The 21463-nt window shown below is 45.7% G+C and overlaps 1 protein-coding gene across 1 annotated transcript in view; it reads right to left on the bottom strand.

Moving 5' to 3' along the window:
- The window catches only part of RGS5 (regulator of G protein signaling 5), a 95919-nt gene that overhangs the window by 36689 nt on the left and 37767 nt on the right, over positions 1-21463 (bottom strand). Inside the window, exon 2 of the mRNA XM_034778858.1 lies at positions 18028-18138. Within this exon, the coding sequence (XP_034634749.1) occupies positions 18028-18138 (111 nt within the window). The remainder of the gene's footprint in view (positions 1-18027; positions 18139-21463) is intronic.

The raw sequence follows: 21463 nt of genomic DNA, 5'->3' as shown, positions 1-21463 counted from the left end.
GACAGCCCCCTGAGGGTCAGCAAGGGAGCACTACCCAGCCCTGTTCTGCCCCCAGTTTCACTCCGGCCCTGGCCCCAGTCCCAGACACCCGGACACTAAAAGTCCAGTTATCTGTAGTAACTGGCCTCTGCCACCAGAGGGCGGGAAGAGCAGTTGCTGCTGGAGCCTGGAAGAGCACTCAGGGACTGCTCCCCTGTCCTGCCCTGAGCACAGCTTCCCCTCCCTCGCCCAATCCAACTCACCTCCCTCGCTCCCTAAGCATGGCTCCCCCTCTGCCATCCTGCTGCACTCACACCCCACACCTCTTGCCCCAGCTCCCTGGGGGGTACCAGGTAAGGGAGGGGCACGATTGAAAAAGTTTGGGGACCACTGCCCTACACTGTTTAACATTTATATTAAAGAACTGGAAGAAAACATAAAATCCTCACTGATAAAGTTTGCAGATGACACACAAATTGGGGGAGTAGTAAATAATAAAGATGACAGGTCACTGATACAGAGCAATCTGGATCACTTGGTAAGCTGGACACAAGCAAATATATGTTTTAACATGACTAAAGGAAATGTATACATCTAAGAACAAAGAATGTCGGCCACACTTACAGAATGGGGGTCTCTATCCTGTGAAGCAGTGACTCTGAAATAGATTTGGGATGTGTGGCTGATAATCAGCTGCACATGAACTCCCAGTGTATGCTATAGCCAAAAGAGCTAATGAAATCTTTGGGTGCATAAACAGGAGAATCTAAACTAGGAGCAGAGAGGTTATTTTACCTCTGTATTTGGCACTGGTGTGGATGTTCCTGGAATGTTGTGTCACATCTGGTATCCACTGGTTGATAAATTGGAGAGGGTTCAAAGAAGAGCTACAAGAATGTCTAAAGGATTAGAAAACCTGTATTACAGTGATAGATTCAAGGAGCTCAATTTAATTTAACAAAGACAATGTTAAGAGGTAACTTGATCACAGTCTGTAAGTACCTACTTGGGAGACAAATATTTAATAATGGGCTCTTCAATCTAGCAGAGGAAGGTCTAACACGATCCAATGGCTGGAAGTTGAATGTAGAAAAATTCATACTGGCAATAATGCATACATTTTTAACAGTGAGGATAATTAACCACTGGAACAATTTGCCAAAGGTTGTAGGGGATTCTCCATCACTGACATTTTTTAAATCAAGACTGGATGTTTTCCTAATAGATCTACTGTAGGAATTATTTGGGGCAGTTCTCTGGCCTGTGATATACAGGAGATCAGACTAGATGATCACAATGGTCCTTTCTGGCCATGGAATCTATGAATTTTTTTATGTTTAACCTTAACACTGAATTTCCTGGGTTTCTAATGTTTGGGTTTGGGATAATCACAACAATGCTGGAATGTGTTTTCCCTGAATTACCAAAGTGCACTCTCACCCAGAGCTCCCATTTATCATAGTTTTCATCTGGGAATAAAGATGAAGTTTCCACTGTGACCGGAAGCTGGGGCTGATGTATGAGCAGTGGGATGGCCCCTCCTCAGTTCCTCATGCATTCATCTGATTTATCAGAGAATCCCATGTCCTCAACCCCCCTCTGAATCAGAAAGGGGGAGTGTGTAGGGGGGTGAGACGAATCATTTCAGTTTTCAATTCTCTCCTCTGTGGTGTGGGGCTGCTATCTTGAACTCCCACAGCCTGCCTGTCCAGTTCCCATGCCCTGCTGCAGTGCAGGACACAGGGGATGACTCACTCTCTCTCTCTCTCTTTCTCAAGTGAACATGAACACCACAGTTCAGTTTTTAAGCCTTCTGGGAAGTAAAAGACTAATGAGATCCTGCCTGTGAAAAGTACTGAAATGGCAGGGGGTGGGGACTGTTCTGCTGCTCGAGAGTGGCAGCATAAACTGTCCTACCCATGGCCTCAGTGTGCTTCCTCCGCATTCCTGGAGTGACCTTCCTGTTAGGCTCCTCCAGCAGGTAGGGAAAGAGACTGCGGTGTTAGGGAACTTCTCTGTGCATCACATTGAATCACAGATCCATTGGCTGGGAGATGGGCTAGAACAAAGCCCTAGATCTGAAGTCATGATGTGCAGCCAAACTTCCTAGAGAATTGAACAAAATGCCTGAATCCAAACAGAATCTTTCAACTGGAGTGGGGGAGGGTTGGGGGAGCAAATATCTGGATCGAAATTCCAACTTCCTCGATGTTCAAGGTGCTCAGATTTTGATGTGTGTGTGTGTGTGTAGGAACTGACAGCCTCTGTGTGTGTGTGAATCAACCTACATTTATGCACTCATTACAGCATTGCATTTGATAGATATGGATGATTTCCAGTGGGCCAGGTTATCCCTTAGTTCTTTGCCATTCCCATTTTTCCAACCTGTCTGTTGGTTTGTGTTTGTGGGTACATCTACACTGGAGCTGGACAGGATCAAGCTAGTGCTCTAAAAATAGCATGGCAGCCACAGCGGTGGGAGCAGTGGGAGGAGCCAGCTGTCCTAAACCCTAGGTACATAACTAGCTCCTTCCACCCTTTGCACCACTATGGCTACACTGCTGTTTTTAGTGTATTAGCTTGATCATAGCTAGCGTGGGTACGTCTCCTCGAGCTGGGACTCAAACCTCCACCTCCAGTGGACGTAGACTGTGTCAGGAGCAGTGCCATTAGGGTTGCCAGTTTTGGTTGGACGTATTCCTGGAGGTTTCATCACATGACATAATCTTTAATTAAAGATTCATCTTTAATTCCTGGAGATGCCAGGACAATCCTGGAGGGTTGGCAACCCTAAGTACTGTGTCTCATGTTCGTAAGCACCTGGAACAACCAAGAAGCTAATAAATACACCTCTACCCCGAAATAACGTGGCCCGATATAACATGAATTTGGATATAACGCGGTAAAGCAGCGCTCCGGGGGTGCGGGGCTGTGTGCTCTGGCAGATCAAAGCAAGTTTGATATAACGCGCTTTCACCTATAACGCAGTAAGATTTTTTTGGCTCCCAGTAAAGTACCTAAATTAATGTGAACTAGGGCCCTTAGAGTTTGCACCTGCAGCATCCACACAGGAAAGTTACAACACAACACTTTGGCATGGGCTGCAGTTCACACCATTGTAGTCTTCACTGGGGGGCCTGTGTAGAGATTCCCTATGATGCAACCATCAGAGCAGCCATACTCCACAGCAGTTTAGGCCAGGAAGTGAAGAATACCAGTGTCAAGCTGTCCTGCAGTGGCTCAAGAGCATGGGTACCAACTTCAGGGCAGACTGTTAAAAAGCAGGGCACAAACCCCAAACTGGCTGTGAGTTCTGTACTTAGATTTCACCAATCAATTATCAAGTGTGAACTCCTGAAGTACTATACCAGCCTTAACACAGTCACAGTCCCCTTGGGCACTCCAGTCTATCTTGCCACTCAGGTAGGCTTACCTTTATGATAAATGGTCCCTTACACTGAAGGTCGCAGCAATAGTCAAGTTACTCAAATTCCCAAAAGACCAGTCACTTACCTCAGGTCAATTGTACCTTATATCTTTCATCAAAGACAATGCTTGTAGCCAATCCTATATTAAACTAACTAAAGATATATTAACTAGGAAAAGGAAATAAGCATTATCTACAAGATTAAAGTGAGTAAACATAAATACATCCAAATTAATTTCAGTCTTAGGTTTCAAAAGGTCATAGAAGCTTCTATAAAAAGCAAGCTCTATATGTCCTTTAGGGCTAACAGAGGCCAAGCATTGGGGATCTTTTGCTTATGTTTAGGCCATATCTACACTACAAACTTAGGTTGACACAAGTTATGTCGGCATAAAGCCGCCACAGTGAATACATATATGTACATCTGCATACTTGGCTCCTTATGTTGGCAGTCCACGTACTCACCATGAGCACTTGTGTCAATGCACAGAGAGGTGCACCATGGGTAGGTATCTCAGCGTGCAACTTGCCACCATCCAGCACAATGTCTTTTGGGAAGTTTTGTTAGTATATGATGGGGCCAAAATGAGTTGCGCAGGAGTGACTGGGAGCATGGGGTCAACTTCCCAGTTTGCAACTGACCTCATGCCATCATGTTATCTGTATCCCACAATTTTCACACCCCACAAACTCACATGGCCCTCCTCGCTGTCCGCCATCTCTGACAGAAGCATGGAACCTGTACAGCTCTTCAGTGTTGTCATGAGCATTGCAAGCAGAGAGCACACAATCCTACAGCATTTGCAGAGCCACAAGAAGAACTGAATCAGTGGGGAACATGACAATTTCTTGGAGGACAGGTTGCTGTGGGACATAGTGAGAATCAATTCAAGTTTATTGGTGGTGTTTACAATGCAGCTGCAGATGGTCGAGAACCAAGAAACAAGCACTGACTGCTGGGATTGCATCATAATGCAGTTTTGGGATGATGAGCAGTGGTTGCAGAACTTTTGGATGAGCAGGGCCACGTTCCTGGATCTGTGCACCAAGCTTGTCCCAGGCCTCCCATGCAGGGACATCAAAATGAGAGCTGCATTGACAGTGAAGAAGCATTGTTTACTCACAAGTCTGGACCTCAATTAGAAAAATATCCCAATCTCTCAGCTGTCTGCTTTGTCCTACATAATACCTATGAAGCAAAGGGGGCAAAGTTTCCTTGAGGGTGGGGGGCGGAGGTGCAGTGGCTGTCTGCTGAGTTTGAACAGCCAGACACAAGGTCTATTAGAAGAGCTCAAAGTAGAGCTATATGGCTCAGGGAGGCTTTGAAAGACCATTTTAACAGTGAGCCTGTTGAGGCTGAATCCCCACTCTGGCACCTCAAGTGCAGGAAGTGTGGGCCCACAAGGATTTTAAAAATAATACTTGCCACTCCAGGCTTGTATTATACTCCCAAGATTACAGCTTCTCTCTGACCTTGGCTTGATAAACGCTGCCACCACCCAAATGCAAAAAAACTCCTTTGAACCCAGGAAGGAGTACTTGGGAATTCCTCCCTGTGGAGTATGCTCAAGTCCTTTCACTCCCTGCCCGCCCCCGCCTCCGGGGAAGAGCCAAGAAAGAAAACAAAGGAAATTAGCTGTTGCCACCAGCTAATCAAACAGCATATGCACAAACCTCTTAGGACACCAAAAATCCAATCCTGTTCTTAAAAATGGTAAATTTTATTAAAAACAACAAGGAAAAAAATACATCTGGAACTTAGGCTTTTCCTAGATTTTAAACGAGATATTCCAAAAATCAAGCACCCAAACTAGCTTTCTTGGGAGTTCAGCTTAAAGGTTTCAAGCAAACAAAAGCATCAGGGGTTAGCACAGAGGAGATCCACAAGCCAAAATAAAAATAAACCTGATTCTGTCAAACTAAACATTCCCTATTCAAGTAATTTCTTCTAGGTATGGAAGATGAATTTTCATACCTAGTTCAAGCCTTACATCGCATTACTGCTCCATGTCTCCTTCTCCAGAGAACAACAGACAAAGGGAAAGTTTCTTTCCCAATTTTAAAAAATTCTACCTTCCCACTGGCTCTTTTGGTCAGGTGCCCACTCCTTTTCTTTTACCTGTGGGCTTGTTAATCCTTTACAGGTAAAGCAAGCAGAGAACAAACACCAAGAAGGATTTTACAGCTAACTGGCTGGCTGGGTGTTCATAAGGGAGCTTCCCCCTCCCACTCCCTTCAGTTATCACAGAGCCACAGTAATGTGTTTTGTTGCAGTGTGCTTTACCTGGCCCTGCTCTTTTGTTGCCTGGTAGGAATTGTGTGGTGATTGCTGTATATGTAGGAATATAACATTGTCAATACATTTATTAAGTTTGTTTGGGCTTATCCTAACAGTTGTGTCACATTGTCAGTAACAAGTAATTGGTTGCTTCAGACCTGCCAAGTACTTAGGAGCAGATGTGGCAAACTAATAAAAATAACCAATATTTGTTTAAACAATAGAAATTTATTTTGTAAAAGAATTCTGTCAAAAAATGAAACTGAAATTTTAAAACAAATACACTGAGAACTTAATAAAATTTAACAAATTCAGAGAACAAAATTGATGAGGAGGAAGGAACATCCGTGTCCATTTCAGCTACACATATATCAACGGTGGTTTTCAGAGGTTAATATACATGAAACTGTGATGTCCCTCTGGATGGAGTGTTAGGGGTAGTGCAGTGACCCCTGATGCCATGTGGAATGTTGAGGGGGGCATATGGTGGTCCTGATTAAGTTCTCAATGGGCTGCAGAGAAAGGCAAGGCCCACTCCATCTGCAGCATCTGTGTTTGCTGCCCGAGACGCCTCATTTTGTCCTGGTGCGGCTTTTCCTGTTGGGACTCCCGGGTCTTTTTCCTCTCCACCTTATCCTTCTCCAGGCTGTCCACAATGTTCATCCTCCAGGCCCTGTGCTCATGGTCCAATGTAGCACTGGCTTTCAGGATCTCATTGAACATGTCATCCTAAGTCCTCTTCTTTCTCTTCCTTATCTGGCTCAGGCATTCCACAGGTAAGGAGGGGGAGACCCTGAAGGCTGCAGCTGCAGATAAAACATGCAGAGATACCATTGTCAGTCTGTTCACTACGAAAAGCAAAATTTAAGATGCAGAACTCACTCTCCTTGCTCCCCTAACATTTTAAGCACTACATACTAACTCCTGCTTGGGATTGCATGCACACAGCACCAGTCACAGTACCAGCCATGGTGAGTATAGCTGCTGGGGGGTGGGGAAATGAGGAGGGAATTGCTCAGTTACATGAATCCAGTAGTCCAGGGCAATGGCACTGAATACTGGCACCATTTCCCACAAGCAATGGTGCTATCTGCTGAGGGTAGCAAAGGCAGCAAGAGCACAGCATCCTGAAGCTGCTCAGGCTTGTATGCTGCTAGCCTCTGTACTGCAATGATGCTCACTGAGAAACTGTCCTACTTTGAAATAAGAAATAAGGCTGCCAGCCCTAGAAACCTTCCAGAGAGGATTGCAGAGAATTTCCATGGAAATGTCATTGAGCTCTCTCAGAATTCAAGGGACATCCCTGTATACATGAACAAACTGCTCAGCATGCCCTCCCCACCCCAATTCTAGAGGGACAGGAAATGCAGATAGCAACTGTATCTCTCTTGGTTGTACCGCTACCTCTTCTAGCATGAGTAAATTAATGAAAAGTCAGAAGCTGTGTCCTGCTATTTTTTGGGTGCTGTAATGGAAAATTTATCTGCACACTTACCCGAGGTTCCTTCCCCTGCATTGGGCTCGCCTGTGCTCAACTGGCAGGACTGGCTAGACTGTGGTGGGGTCAAAAATAGATTCTGGCTCACTGCATAGCTGGATCACCTGCTTGCATGTCCCCCATACCCTTCCTCATCTTCCTTGTCCACCTCCTTCTCCTTGCTGTTCATGGAGGGGTCTGTGATTCAGGGTCCTCGGAGGTATCCACCATGGTGTAGAGGGCTGGAAGGGTCAGTGCTGAGTATGGCATGCAGCTCATTTATTAAAATGTCAGGTCTGCGGCTTAGCACCAGATCAATTGTTGGCCTCCCGGGCTTCTGGTTTGCCCCCCGCAGCTCCTTGGTTTTCACTCAGCACTGCTGTTGGTCCCTGTCATATCCCTTTTCCTGCATCCCCCAGGCAATTTGCTCATAAATGTCAACATTTCTGTTGGCTGGTTCAGAGCTGTGACTGCATAGCCTCTTCTCCTCACAATCCCAGGAGGTTCAGTATCTCCTGTCTACTCCAGGCAGAAGCGTAACTGGAGTGTGTACGTGGCATGGTCAGCTGGCCAGTTGCACTCAACAATGAAGAGCTGCTAAGTGTGCTGGCCAAAGCAGGCAATCAGGAAAAGGAATTCATAAATGTGTAGGCTTTAAAGGGGAGGGGACTTCTGGTCTACATGACCCTTGGTCAGTGGAGTTCACAATGAAGACCAGAGTGGTCATTGTACAATCCAGACTAATGACAGAAGTGTAAGCTCAGCCCTCTCCTGGACAATACAAAATATTTTAAGTCTGTTATTCCTTAAAGGTAATAATATATCACCTTATTATCTCAAATAGTTATTCAGACACTTCAGTTTAAACACACTGTATTAGATAGAACAGTAAAACATGTTTATTATCTACAAAGAGAGATTTTGAGTACAAGTTATGAGGCATAAAAGTCAGAAATGGTTACAAGAAAAATAAAGATAAGACTTTTCTGTTACCTAATTTAACGAATTATATCAGATTCAAGCAAAATTTCTCACACGTTTTCAGATGATACCTTACAAAACATGGCTTGTACAAAATTATCACAATAGTGAGTATGGTGTGAAAACAAGGATATATTCGGTCACAATGCAACACTGTGGGACAGCAGCTGGAGGACAGTTAAGGTTGACATAAGTAATGTCTACCCTTGCACTGCATCAACCTAAGTATATCGACTGTGGCTCTTAGCTGGCTCTTAGGCTCGGAGAGGTAGTGTTCCCATGTCGGTTTAACAGGGCACTTATATTGGTGGGAGAGACATGCACAACTAAGTTGACATAAGCTGCCTTGCGTCAAACCTAACTTTGTAGTGTAGACCAGGCTTCAGTAATCCTTACCCCTCTGAGGCCAAGCAGCATAAAAGCTACAGTTCCTCCTCATTAGGGCTTCTTATCTCTTTCCCCCTTCTGCTTCGAGCTGCAAGTTCAGCTGTTGGGAGGAATTCAGTTGCATCTCTCCTTTCCATAGGTTGGGGGACAATGGTGGGGAGCAATCAACACAGTCTTTTGGCATCTGATGTTCCACAATGGTTCGTCTGGTGTTGGTGGGCCTTCTTTTGTTGGGCAGAAGATAACAGCTCCTTTGGCAAACTAGTATTTCACACTTGTTAATTCCTCTCTCATGTCTAGTGATTTACAGTTACAGAGTAAACTTAAATTTTACCTTATAGCAGGCGATACAGATGTTATGTGAGATTAATACATACAGCAATTTACAAGCATTCCATAAAGTCTAAACACTAAGCACATTTTTATAACTGTACTACCTAGTTCAACAGTACTGAAACACAGGTGAGCCAGACTGGTTCCAGCTGTGTATTTGTCAGTGTTCAGTTGAGATTTAGGGGCACCTGGTCTGCCAGTGTCAAAAACCATACGCATGGCAATGAACATTCATGGCAGTACAATGTGATTACCCCAGTGAGAATCTGGTGAGGCCTCAAGGACTCACACAACAGTGTAAGGGATTCTTTCATCATCACAAGGTAAAGACCTATATAAACAGTCACACCCCAGCATCGGGCAGGAGTAGATGCAGAGATGGGAAATAAAACAGTTATCTCCCTGCACAGAAAAGGGGCTCCAGACAGGTCTGCCAAGCACAGAGCCATTTGTGTTGAGATCCCTTCTTTGTACCTTTATCCTCATGCAACAATGTGTAAGTAAAGGATGCTGACTCTGGAGCCCCCAGGCACTCCAGAAACACAATGCCCAATTTGTTCCTAACAGCTTGTTAAAATGAGGCTAATGGTCAATAACAGCAGAACATCATGACCCAGATTAAATCTCTGAAGGCACATCTGCAGTGTCTGCCAGGTTTTAATTTAACCAGATTGATTCAAGGGTACATAGCCTTGATTTATCTCCCCCTGAAAGAGGCCATCAGTTTTCCTTAGAGAATCAGATGCTAATGGGTTTGTTGTGTTCTGATTCCTAAATCTGATGTGCCTCTGGTACAGATGGCAGTCTGTTCTTCAGAGATAAGGCTGGTGCTGATTCATATTGTAGATTTTCAGGCACTGGCATCCACTAGAGCTTGTGCCAGGCTCAAAGGTAAATGCAAGGTGGATAATGCTGTATTAATAGTTACCTGTTTCCCTTGTTTCCCAGCTTGTCCTTTGTGAGTCCCAGCTTTTAGCTTTTGTCTTTATTCCTACACACCTCGCTCCTAGCTATGCACTTTATTATTAATGTCTTTTAAAAACTCTTTTGCCTCCCAGTCACCTCCAGCCCCATTCTAGTTCACCTAACACTCCTCAGCATGAAAGTAACCTTGCCTAAGCTCCCCACACAGGCATGTGCAATTGTTCACCCAGATGCTACAGTGATGGACAGCTATATAATGCCCTAACAGACAGGGACTTCTGACAGTTTCCTAACAGTAAGTCCCTTGCCAGGGCTCCCAGAGCTCAGCAGCTGCACATGGTGTACAGCAAATGGTGCTCACACAGCACTCCCTGCCTCGTGACTGCAACATCTGACAGATGCAGCATGTCACACGCTCCCATGGTCTGAATTCAGTGACAGCCCCAGCCTCCTGCTCTGTGAAAAAAAAGAAGACAACACAGCAGACACCCCCCCCATCCCCCAAGGTTGGGCCACTCCTCAGCATATAGGGTACACTGTTCTGGACTTTGCTGGACTCCCACCCAGCCACCACCCTAAAACCAACAGCCCCTTCTACTGCATCTCTGAATGGGACCCACTCAGTCTTCAGGGCTCTACAACAGGGGCTGCGCAGAGAAGTATTGCAGGATGAACAGCTAATGGGAGAGTAGGAGGAGATATAAGTTACATTCAAGAAGAATAATGATTATATATTAGGTTTTTGTGGGTATAAAATTCAAATAAAATCCCTGCCATCTGGCAGCAGTGAGTGAGTGTAGATAATAGCTTTCATTCTTTTAATTGCCTTCTCTCAGACTATTATGAATGGGTAATAAAAATAACAATGGATAATAACAATAACAATGCATTACATTTACATCATGCACATCTTGGAGGATCCCAAAGCACTTTGCAGACTGTTATTAAAGCAACACTGCAATGACAGCTATGGTGAAGGAGCCTGAATGTTTCTATTTTAAGCTTCTGTTTTTAGTTACTTTATTTTCTTAAATATTCATATTTGGGGCTAAAATTTTCAAGTTCTGGTCCAAAATTATGAGAGTAGTAGGGAAAATCCCTATTTTAAAAAAAGTTGTGATTTTTGTAAACAGCAGGAATTCTGGAGTATATGGGAAGTCAAAAGATGAAATTTGGCAAGATAAGAATATTGAAGGAGCAGAGATTGTCTTTTGGTGTTTTGGGGAAAATCAACTTTGAATATGCCCCCATCATTCACTGGACTGTGTGCAGGCTGCTAGAACTCTTGGTATTTATAAAGTTATCACCTCTTAATCTTCTCTTGGATAAGGTTCTTCAGTCTCTCACAGTGACGCAGGTTTTCCAGACCTCAAATTGTTCTTGTAGCTCTTTTTTCACTCCTTTCCAGTTTGCCAACATAATTTCAAACATGGACACCAGAACTGGACACAGTATTCAGTAATGGTCTTGCCAATACTGTACACAGAGGTAACACTGCCTCCCTGCTTCTACTCAATAGACCCTTGTTCATATATCCAAAGATCACATTGATCCTCTTAAGCCACAGCATTGCACTAGGAGCTCACTTGGTTTCCACCATGAACCCATAAGGCCTTTTCAGAGTCACTGTTTTCCAAGGCCTGTAAATGTGACCTGCATTCTCTGTTCCTTGGATGTTTGACCTTGCATTTGGCCATAATGAAACATATGTTGTTCCAATGACCCCACCTTATCAAGAGATCCAAATCTCTCTGTAGAACTCTGTGGAGCAGCGAACAGAGGAGAAGCCAACAGAGGGAGTTTGCCTGGGGGGAGTTCCCACAGAGATTTGCCTTTCAGGCTTCTGTGAACAGAAATACAACTTCTGAAGAGGCTCTTAGGAGGAAGACAATATGGATAGTGAGCAATCAGCTGTTGTGACCTGCACAGGATGTTCCATGTTTGTCTTTCTCCCAAAGGATAGAAGCGACTTCGTCTGTACGAAGTGCAAGCTGGTCTCCATATTGGAAGAGAAGGTTAAAGGACTAGAGACCCAAGTATCAACCCTGCACTGCATCAGAGAAAATGAAGATTTTCTGGATAGAAGTCAGTGTTTGGTACTGCAGGCTGAAGAATCAGAATCAAAACAGGGAAGAAAATAGGCAGCATGTTAATTATAATTAATGGAGCTATCCCATCTCCTAGAACTGGAAGGGACCTTGAAAGGTCATTGAGTCCAGCCCCCTGCCTTCACTAGCAGGACCAAGTACTGATTTTGCCCTAGATCCCCAAGTGGCCCCCTCAAGGATTGAACTCACAACCCTGGGTTTAGCAGGCCAATGCTCAAACCACTGAGCTATCCCTCCCCCCCTCTGTGACCTCCAGAAGAATAAAGAGGAGAACCCATGTACTCCCAATGCAGATAGAGGTAAGAAACCATTTTCAGGCTCTCAGCACAGGTGCTACGGCGGACAATGGTTTGGAAGGGATGAGGGAAAGGATCAGAAGGAGACCCCATCAACCGGAAGGCATGGGGTGCATTGTCCTAGGGATGGGGGTTCCATGACCACCACTCCCAAGAGGAGGAGACGGGTAGTGGTGGTTGGGGACTCCCTCCTAAGGGGGACGGAGTCATCCATCTGTTGTCCAGACCGGGAAACTCGAGAAGTCGTGGTGGGCATGTGCTATAGACCATCGGACCAGGATGATGAGCTAGACGAGGCTTTCTTCGGACAATTAACTGAAGTTTCCAGAACACAGGCCCGGTTTCTCATGGCGGATGTCAATCACCCTGACATCTGCTGGGAGAGCAATACAGCAGTGCACAGACAATCCAGGAAGTTTTTGAAGAATGTTGGGGACAACTTCCTGGTGCAACTACTGGAGGAACCAACCAGGGACCATTCTCCTCTTGACCTGCTGCTTACAGTCAGGGAACAATTGGTAGGGGAAGTAGAAGTGGGTGGCAACCTGGGCAGCAGTGACCATGAGATGATTGAGTTCAGGATCCTGACAAAAGGAAGAAATGAGAGTAGCAAAATACGGACCCTGGACTTCAGAAAAGCATACTTTGACTCCCTTAGGGAACTGATGGACAGGATCTCCTGGGAGACTAATATGAGGGGGGAAGGAGTCCAGGAAAGCTGGCTGTATTTTAAAGAAGCCTTATTGAGGGCACAGGAACAAACCATCCCAATGTGCAGAAAGAATAGCAAATATGGCAGGTGACCAGCTTGGCTTAACAGTGAAATCTTCGGTGAGCTTAAACACAAAAAGGAAGCTTACAAGAAGTGCAAACTTGGACAGATGACTAGGGAGGAGAATAAAAATATTGCTCGAGCATGCAGGGGTGTAATCAGGAAGGCCAAAATGCAACTGGAGTTGCAGCTAGCAAGGGATGTGAAGGGTAACAAGAAGGGCTTCTACAGATATGTTAGCAACAAGAAAAAGATCAGGGAAAGTGTGGAACCTTTAATGAATAGGGGAAGCAACCTAGTGACAGATGATGTGGAAAAAGCTGACGTACTCAAAGCTTTTGTTGCCTCGGTCTTCACAGACAAGGTCAGCTCCCACACTGCTGTCCTGGCCAACACAGTATGGGGAGGAGGTGAGCAGCCCGAAGGGGTGAAAGAACAGGTTAAGGACTATTTAGAAAAGCTGGACATGCACAAGTCCATGGGTACAGATCTAATGCATCTGAGGGTGCTGAGAGAATTGGCTGATGTGATTGCAGAGCCACTGGCCATTATCTTTGAAAACTTGTGGCAATTGGGGGAGGTCCCAGATGGTTGGAAAAAGGCAAATATAGTGCCCATCTTTTAAAAAGGGAAGAAGGAGAACCCGGGGAACTGCAGACGGGTCAGCCTCAGCTCAGTCCCTGGAAAAACCATGGAGCAGGTCCTCAGGGAATCCATTCTGAAGCACTTTGAGGAGAGGAAGGTGATCAGGAACAGTCAACATGGATTCACCACAGGAAAGTCATGCCTGACCAACCTGATCGCCTTCTATGATGAGATAACTTGCTCTGTGGATATGGAGAAAGCAGTGGACATGATATATCTTGACTTTAGCAAAGCTTTTGATATGGTCTCCCACAGTATTCTTGCCAGCAAGTTAAAAAAGTATGGTCTGGATGAATGGACTATAAGGTGGATAGAAAGCTGGCTAGATTGTCAGGCTCACCGGGTAGTGATCAAAGGCTCAATGTCTAGTTGGCAGCCGGTATCAAGCGGAGTACTGCAGGGATCGATCCTGGGTCTGGTTTTGTTCAACATCTTCATTAATGATCTGGATGATGAGATGGATTGCACCCTCAGAAAGTTCGCAGATGACACTAAGCTGCGGGGAGAAGTAGATACGCTGGAGGGTAGGGATAGGGTCCAGAGTGACCTAGACAAATTGGAGGACTGGGCCAAAAGAAGTCTGATGAGGTTCAACAAGGACAAGTGCAGAGTCCTACACTTAGGACAGAAAAATCCCATGCACCGCTACAGGCTGGGGACCGACAGGCTAAGCAGCAGTTCTGCAGAAAAGGACCTGGGGATTACAGTGGATGAGAAGCTGGATATGAGTCAGCAGTGTGTCCTTGTTGCCAAGAATGTTAATGGTATATTGGGCTGAATTGGTAGGAGCATTGCCAGCAGATCGAGGGAAGTGATTATTCTCCTCTATTCGGCACTGGTGAGCCCACATCTGGAGTATTGCATCCAGTTTTGGGGCCCCCACTACAGAAAAGATGTGGACAAATTGAAGAGAGTCCAGCAGAGGGCAACGAAAATTATCAGTGGGCTGGGACACATGACTTATGAGGAGAGGCTGAGGGAACTGGGATTGTTTAGTTTGTAGAAGAGAAAAGTGAGGGGGGATTTGATAGCAGCCTTCAATTACCTGAAGGGGGGTTCCAAAGAAAATGGAGCTTGGCTGTTCTCAATGGTGGCAGATGACAGAACAAGGAGCAATGGTCTCAAGTTGCAGTGGGGGAGGTCTTGGTTAGATATTAGGAAACGCTATTTCACTAGGAGGGTGGTGAAGCACTGGAATGGGTTACCTAGGGAGGTGGTGAAATCTCCATCCTTAGAGGTTTTTAAGTCCTGGCTTAGTCCAATCCCCTGCTCAACGCAGGACCAATTCCCAACTAAATCATCCCAGCCAGGGCTTTGTCAAGCCGGGCCTTAAAAACCTCCAAGGAAGGAGACTCCACCACCTTCCTAGGTAACGCATTCCAGTGCTTCACCACCCTCCTAGTGAAATAGCGTTTCCTAATATCTAACCAAGACCTCCCCCACTGCAACTTGAGACCATTGCTCCTTGTTCTGTCATCTGCCACCATNGCAGCAGTTCTGCAGAAAAGGACCTGGGGATTACAGTGGATGAGAAGCTGGATATGAGTCAGCAGTGTGTCCTTGTTGCCAAGAATGTTAATGGTATATTGGGCTGAATTGGTAGGAGCATTGCCAGCAGATCGAGGGAAGTGATTATTCTCCTCTATTCGGCACTGGTGAGCCCACATCTGGAGTATTGCATCCAGTTTTGGGGCCCCCACTACAGAAAAGATGTGGACAAATTGAAGAGAGTCCAGCAGAGGGCAACGAAAATTATCAGTGGGCTGGGACACATGACTTATGAGGAGAGGCTGAGGGAACTGGGATTGTTTAGTTTGTAGAAGAGAAAAGTGAGGGGGGATTTGATAGCAGCCTTCAATTACCTGAAGGGGGGTTCCAAAGAAAATGGAGCTTGGCTGTTCTCAATGGTGGCAGATGACAGAACAAGGAGCAATGGTCTCAAGTTGCAGTGGGGGAGGTCTTGGTTAGATATTAGGAAACGCTATTTCACTAGGAGGGTGGTGAAGCACTGGAATGGGTTACCTAGGGAGGTGGTGAAATCTCCATCCTTAGAGGTTTTTAAGTCCTGGCTTAGTCCAATCCCCTGCTCAACGCAGGACCAATTCCCAACTAAATCATCCCAGCCAGGGCTTTGTCAAGCCGGGCCTTAAAAACCTCCAAGGAAGGAGACTCCACCACCTTCCTAGGTAACGCATTCCAGTGCTTCACCACCCTCCTAGTGAAATAGCGTTTCCTAATATCTAACCAAGACCTCCCCCACTGCAACTTGAGACCATTGCTCCTTGTTCTGTCATCTGCCACCATTGAGAACAGCCAAGCTCCATTTTCTTTGGAACCCCCCTTCAGGTAGTTGAAGGCTGCTATCAAATCCCCCCTCATTCTTCTCTTCTGGAGATTAAACAATCCCAGTTCCCTCAGCCTCTCCTCATAAGTCATGTGCTCCAGACCCCTAATCCTTTTTGTTGCCCTCCGCTGGACTCTTTCCAATTTTTCCACATCCTTCTTGTAGTGTGGGGCCCAAAACTGGACACAGTATGCCAGATGAGGCCTCACCAATGTCGAATAAAGGGGAAGGATCACGTTCCTCGATCTGCTGGCAATGCCCCTACTTATACAGCCCAAAATGCCGTTAGCCTTCTTGGCAACAAGAGCACACTGTTGACTCATATCCAGCTTCTCGTCCACTGTGACCCCTAGGTCCTTTTCTGCAGAACTGCTACCTAGCCATTCAGTCCCTAGTCTGTAGCAGTGCATGGGATTCTTCCGTCCTAAGTGCAGGACTCTGCACTTGTCCTTGTTGAACCTCATCAGGTTTTTTTTTGGCCCAATCCTCTAATTTGTCCGGGTCCCTCTGTATCGGATCCCTACCCTCTAGTGTATCTACCATGCCTCCTAGTTTAGTGTCATCTGCAAATTTGCTGAGAGTGCAGTCCACACTATCCTCCAGATCATTAATAAAGATATTAAACAAAACCAGCCCCAGGACCGACCCTTGGGGCACTCCGCTTGAAACCGGCTGCCAACTAGACATGGAGCCATTGATCACTACCCATTGAGCCCGACGATCTAGCCAGCTTTCTATCCACCTTATAGTCCATTCATCCAGCCCATACTTCTTTAACTTGGCGGCAAGAATACTGTGGGAGACCGTATCAAAAGCTTTGCTAAAGTCAAGGAATAACACATCCACTGCTTTCCCCTCATCCACAGACCCAGTTATCTCATCATAGAAGGCAATTAGGTTAGTCAGGCACGATTTCCCCTTGGTGAATCCATGCTGACTGTTCCTGATCACTTTCCTCTCCTCTAAGTGTTTCATAATTGATTCCTTGAGGACCTGCTCCATGATTTTTCCAGGGACTGAGGTGAGGCTGACTGGCCTGTAGTTCCCCGGATCCTCCTTCTTCCCTTTTTTAAAGATGGGCACTACATTAGCCTTTTTCCAGTCATCTGGGACCTCCCCCGATCACCATGAGTTTTCAAAAATAATGGCTAATGGCTCTGCAATCTCATCCGCCAACTCCTTTAGCACCCTCAGATGCAGTGCATCCGGCCCCATGGACTTGGGCACGTCCAGTTTTTCTAAATAGTCCCGAACCACTTCTTTCTCCACAGAGGGCTGGTCACCTTCTCCCCATATTGTGCTGCCCAGTGCAGCAGTCTGGGAGCTGACCTTGGTCGTGAAGACAGAGGCAAAAAAAGCATTGAGTACATTAGCTTTTTCCACATCCTCGGTCACTAGGTTGCCTCCCTCATTCAGTAAGGGACCCACACTTTTCTTGACTTTCTTCTTGTTGCTAGCATACCTGAAGAATCCCTTCTTGTTACTCTTAACATATCTTGCTAGCTGCAACTCCAAGTGTGATTTGGCCTTCCTGATTTCACTCCTGCATGCCTGAGCAATATTTTTATACTCCTTCTGGGTCATTTGTCCAATCTTCCACTTCTTGTAAGCTTCTATTTTGTGTTTAAGATCAGCAAGGATTTCACTCTTTAGCCAAGCTGGTCGCCTGCCATATTTACTATTCTTTCTACACATCGGGATGGTTTGTTCCTGCAACTGCAATAAGGATTCTTTAAAATACAGCCAGCTCTCCTGGACCCCTTTGACCTTCATGTTATTCTCCCAGGGGATCCTGCCCATCTGTTCCCTGAGGGAGTCAGAGTCTGCTTTTCTGAAGTCCAGGGTCCGTATTCTGCTGCTCTCCTTTCTTCCTTGTGTCAGAATCCTGAACTCGACCATCTCATGGTCACTGCCTTCCAGGTTCCCATCCACTTTTGCTTCCCCTACTAATTCTTCCCTGTTTGTGAGCAGCAGGTCAAGAAAAGCTCTGCCCCTAGTTGGTCATTCCACTCAGTTCTAATTACCCATTTCTCCAGTGTCTGACAAAGCAGCATTGATAAATGGGGAAGTACTCACTTTTGGGCCTTGGCTGGCTTCTCCGGCTTCTCTGGGTATGGGATGATCAGGTCAATAGCCGAGTCAGGCTTCTGGAGAAGCGTGCCTAACTTGGTCTTGATCTCCTTTGCTCTGCAGAGGGACAGAAAGCAAGAGTGAAGAGAAGGTGGAGAGAGAATCTTCAGAGTACATTTAAGTGTCTCTTGGCAATGATTACTATGATCATGTATAGTCCTGGCTTGACATAGGTAACTTGCCTCATTTCTCTGTGGGCATAACTGAGAAGGTGAATGGAAGGTTAAATTGCAAATAAGAACATAAGAATGGCCCTACTGGGTCAGACCAAAGGTCCATCTAGCCCAGTAGCCCATCTTCCAACAGTGGCCAGTGCCAGGTGCCCCAGAGGGAATGAACAGGACAAGTGATCCCCCCTGTCGCTCATTCCCAGGTTCTGGCAAACAGAGGCTAGGGACACCATTCCTGCCCATCCTGGCTAATAGCCATTGATGGATGTATCCTCCATGAATGTATCTAGTTCTTTTTTGAGCCCTGTTATGGTCTTGGCCTTCACAACATCCTCTGGCAAGGAGTTCCACAGGTTGACTGTGCATTGAGTGAAGAAATACTTCCTTTTTATTTGTTTTAAACCTGCTGCCTATTCATTTCATTTGGTGACCCTCAGTTCTTGTGTTATGAGAAGTAGTAAAAAACACTTCCTTATTTACTTTCTCTACACCAGTCATGATTTTATAGACCTCAATCATATCTCCCCTTAGCTGTCTCTTTTCCAAGCTGAAAAGTCCCAGTCTTATTAATCTCTCCTCAGATGGAAGCCGTTCCATACCCCTAATCATTTTTATTGCCCTTTTCTGAACCTTTTCCAATTCCAATATATCTTTTTTGAGATGGGGCGACCACATCTGCACACAGTATTCAAGATGTGGGTGTACCGTGGATTTATATAGAGGCAACATGATATTTTCTATCCCATTATCTACCCCTTTCTTAATTATTTCCAGCATTCTGTTCGATTTTTTGACTGCTGCTGCACATTGAGTGGGCTTGACAAACAGTATGCCGGAGTCAGGATATCAGTGCTAGCTAAGATAAGCAGCAACACCTTCATGCTAAGGACTATGGACAAGATAAACCTGGAATGTAAAGATCGGGTTCCACATGAACAGCACATGGACAGAGCATGCTGTATAGAGGATTGGTTCCTGCAAAGTAACCAAGCCAAGCCAAAAATTTGCGATGTAATGGATAGCAAATGCAATGTAATGTGTAAATGTGTATAAAGGAAGAGGTTGTCTGTGCAACTTTGGATGTGGGTACACCCTATACCCACACCCTATGGTTGAGTCTGATCAACTCAGTGTAGCTTCACTGTATCCCAAATAAACTGATGAAATCCAGAGTCAAACTGAGTGTTTTGGATCCCAGAGAACTGGATGAAATGTTCTCCCAGAACTGGACAAGGTATTCTGGATAAGTTGAATGGAAAAGGTCTCGGAGAGAATTCTAACATCATGTTTCTACTGAGTGTACTTGCCTGGGAAGGAGGCACAAGCCCTGCTATGAGAGACAGTCATTTATGTGGTGTCTGTATAGTATGTAGTTGTTATTCTTGTTTCTTGTCTGCCTCTAAGGTCTCTGTTCATGGGCTGGAGACAGACAACCATTGTGAACTGAACGTGCAGAAGACAGACTGTGGGTACTCTCTCATGGACACCCAACAGTTGATGTTCCTTATTTATTTGTTCCTTGGCTCTAAGCATAGGTCAATCTGTCTGAAAGCATGTGCCTGCCCTTTGTGTATGGAGGTATAGCAGCTCTGACACACCAGGCTCTGGCTCAGCAAGAGATGCTTCACCAAACAGCACCCTTGCTTGGCTTTGGATGCTCTGCCATGAAGAGCCGTGCCACAGGTCATGTTGGAAATGAGGTTCTATTTCCAAGAAAACTGACTTTTCAGTGAAAAAATTGAAAACTGAAAAGCTATTGGCTGAAACTGACATTTTTCAATTTGGAAATGGCACCTTAGAGCTTCCTGGGAATTGTAGTTCAGGTGCTTCATGCCACCCTTCTCCCTGTGGCTGGGGTCCCTGGCTGGACCACACCCCCAGTCAGTTGTTGGGCATTCAGCTTTTTAGTGGAAAGCAGACACTTTTAGTGAAAATTTCATTTAGCTGAAACCGCCAATTTTCTGTCCAAAAGCAGCCTTGATGGCAAATGGGCAGATATATTGTGCAGGGCTTGGCACTCTGGGCAGGAGTGAGCTCCAGCCCTGGGGTGTAAGGGAACAGCTTGCATGGGGCACATGGCCAGGAGGGGATGCAGCAGATGATGATGATGGAAAAGCATAGAAATGTCAGGCTGGAAGGGACCTCGGTAGGTCATCTAGTCCCTCCCTCCGTACGGAAGCAGAACCAAGTAAACCTAGACAATCCCTGACCAGTGTTTGTCCAACCTGCTCATAAAAACCTCCAATTATGAGGATTCCACAACCTTCCTTGGAGCCTATTCCAGAGCTTAACTAACCTTAGAGTTAGAATCTAACCTAAATCTCCCTTCCAGCAAATTAAACTCATTACTTCTTGTCCTACCTTCAGTGGACATGGAGAACAATTGATCACTGTCTTCTTTATAATTATTATCAGTCTCCACTTAGTCTTCACTTCTCCAGACTAAACATGTCCACTTAATTTAGTTACATGAGTACGAAAACAGGCCATGTGAAAAACATATGAGTGATGCAATTCTAACTAGCCAGGCACTATCTCAGGCTCCTCACAGTTCCTTGTCCCTCTGCTCCCTAGTGAAAGTACAGGCTTCAAGTACAGCCTTCAAAATTCTTTTCTCTGCCCTGAGACTCTGAGCCAGGTCCAAACCAGTTTATGCATCTTCACCAGGGATGGTGGGACAGGGTTGGATGTCAAAGCTGTGGGCTTTCTACTCTGGCCTTTAATTACCTGTGATTGCAGGGCCCTGAAGAGCATTGGTCTGCATTTCCTGTCCACAGGCCTATCAGCATCTGCTGGACATTACCCCTGGTGAGCCCACAGTCCCCAGCACCATAGCAAACTGACAAACAGGCACATCAAATTTCATAAACATCACCCTAAGATCTCCCCCACTCAGTACACATTGCAAAGGTTGAAGCTGGGGTTCTGAAAGGAGCTGAGGCAGTTAGGTACCCAAATCCCACTGACCTTGATGCCTAACTCCTTTATCTGCTCTGGAAATCTCACCTGACCAGGCATGTGCACAAGGGACTGAATTGCACAAGCAGCAGAACTGATGTTTCCTAAGCCCTGAGAGCTTGGCCTTGCAACCTAAGTAACAGCCTTGTGATGTAGCATGTAACATGTAACAGAAACTGTGCTAGGAGTATTCACTGCAGGCACTCAAGGCTTCCTTGCATGCCAGCAGTAAAGAGCTGGAAGCAGTTAGAAAC

This window comes from Trachemys scripta, chromosome 8 (genome assembly GCF_013100865.1).
Source record: "Trachemys scripta elegans isolate TJP31775 chromosome 8, CAS_Tse_1.0, whole genome shotgun sequence".
Taxonomy (NCBI): Eukaryota; Metazoa; Chordata; order Testudines; family Emydidae; genus Trachemys; species Trachemys scripta.
The sequence above is the reverse complement of the archived record's forward strand: the minus strand, read 5'-3'. Positions and strand labels throughout refer to the sequence as shown.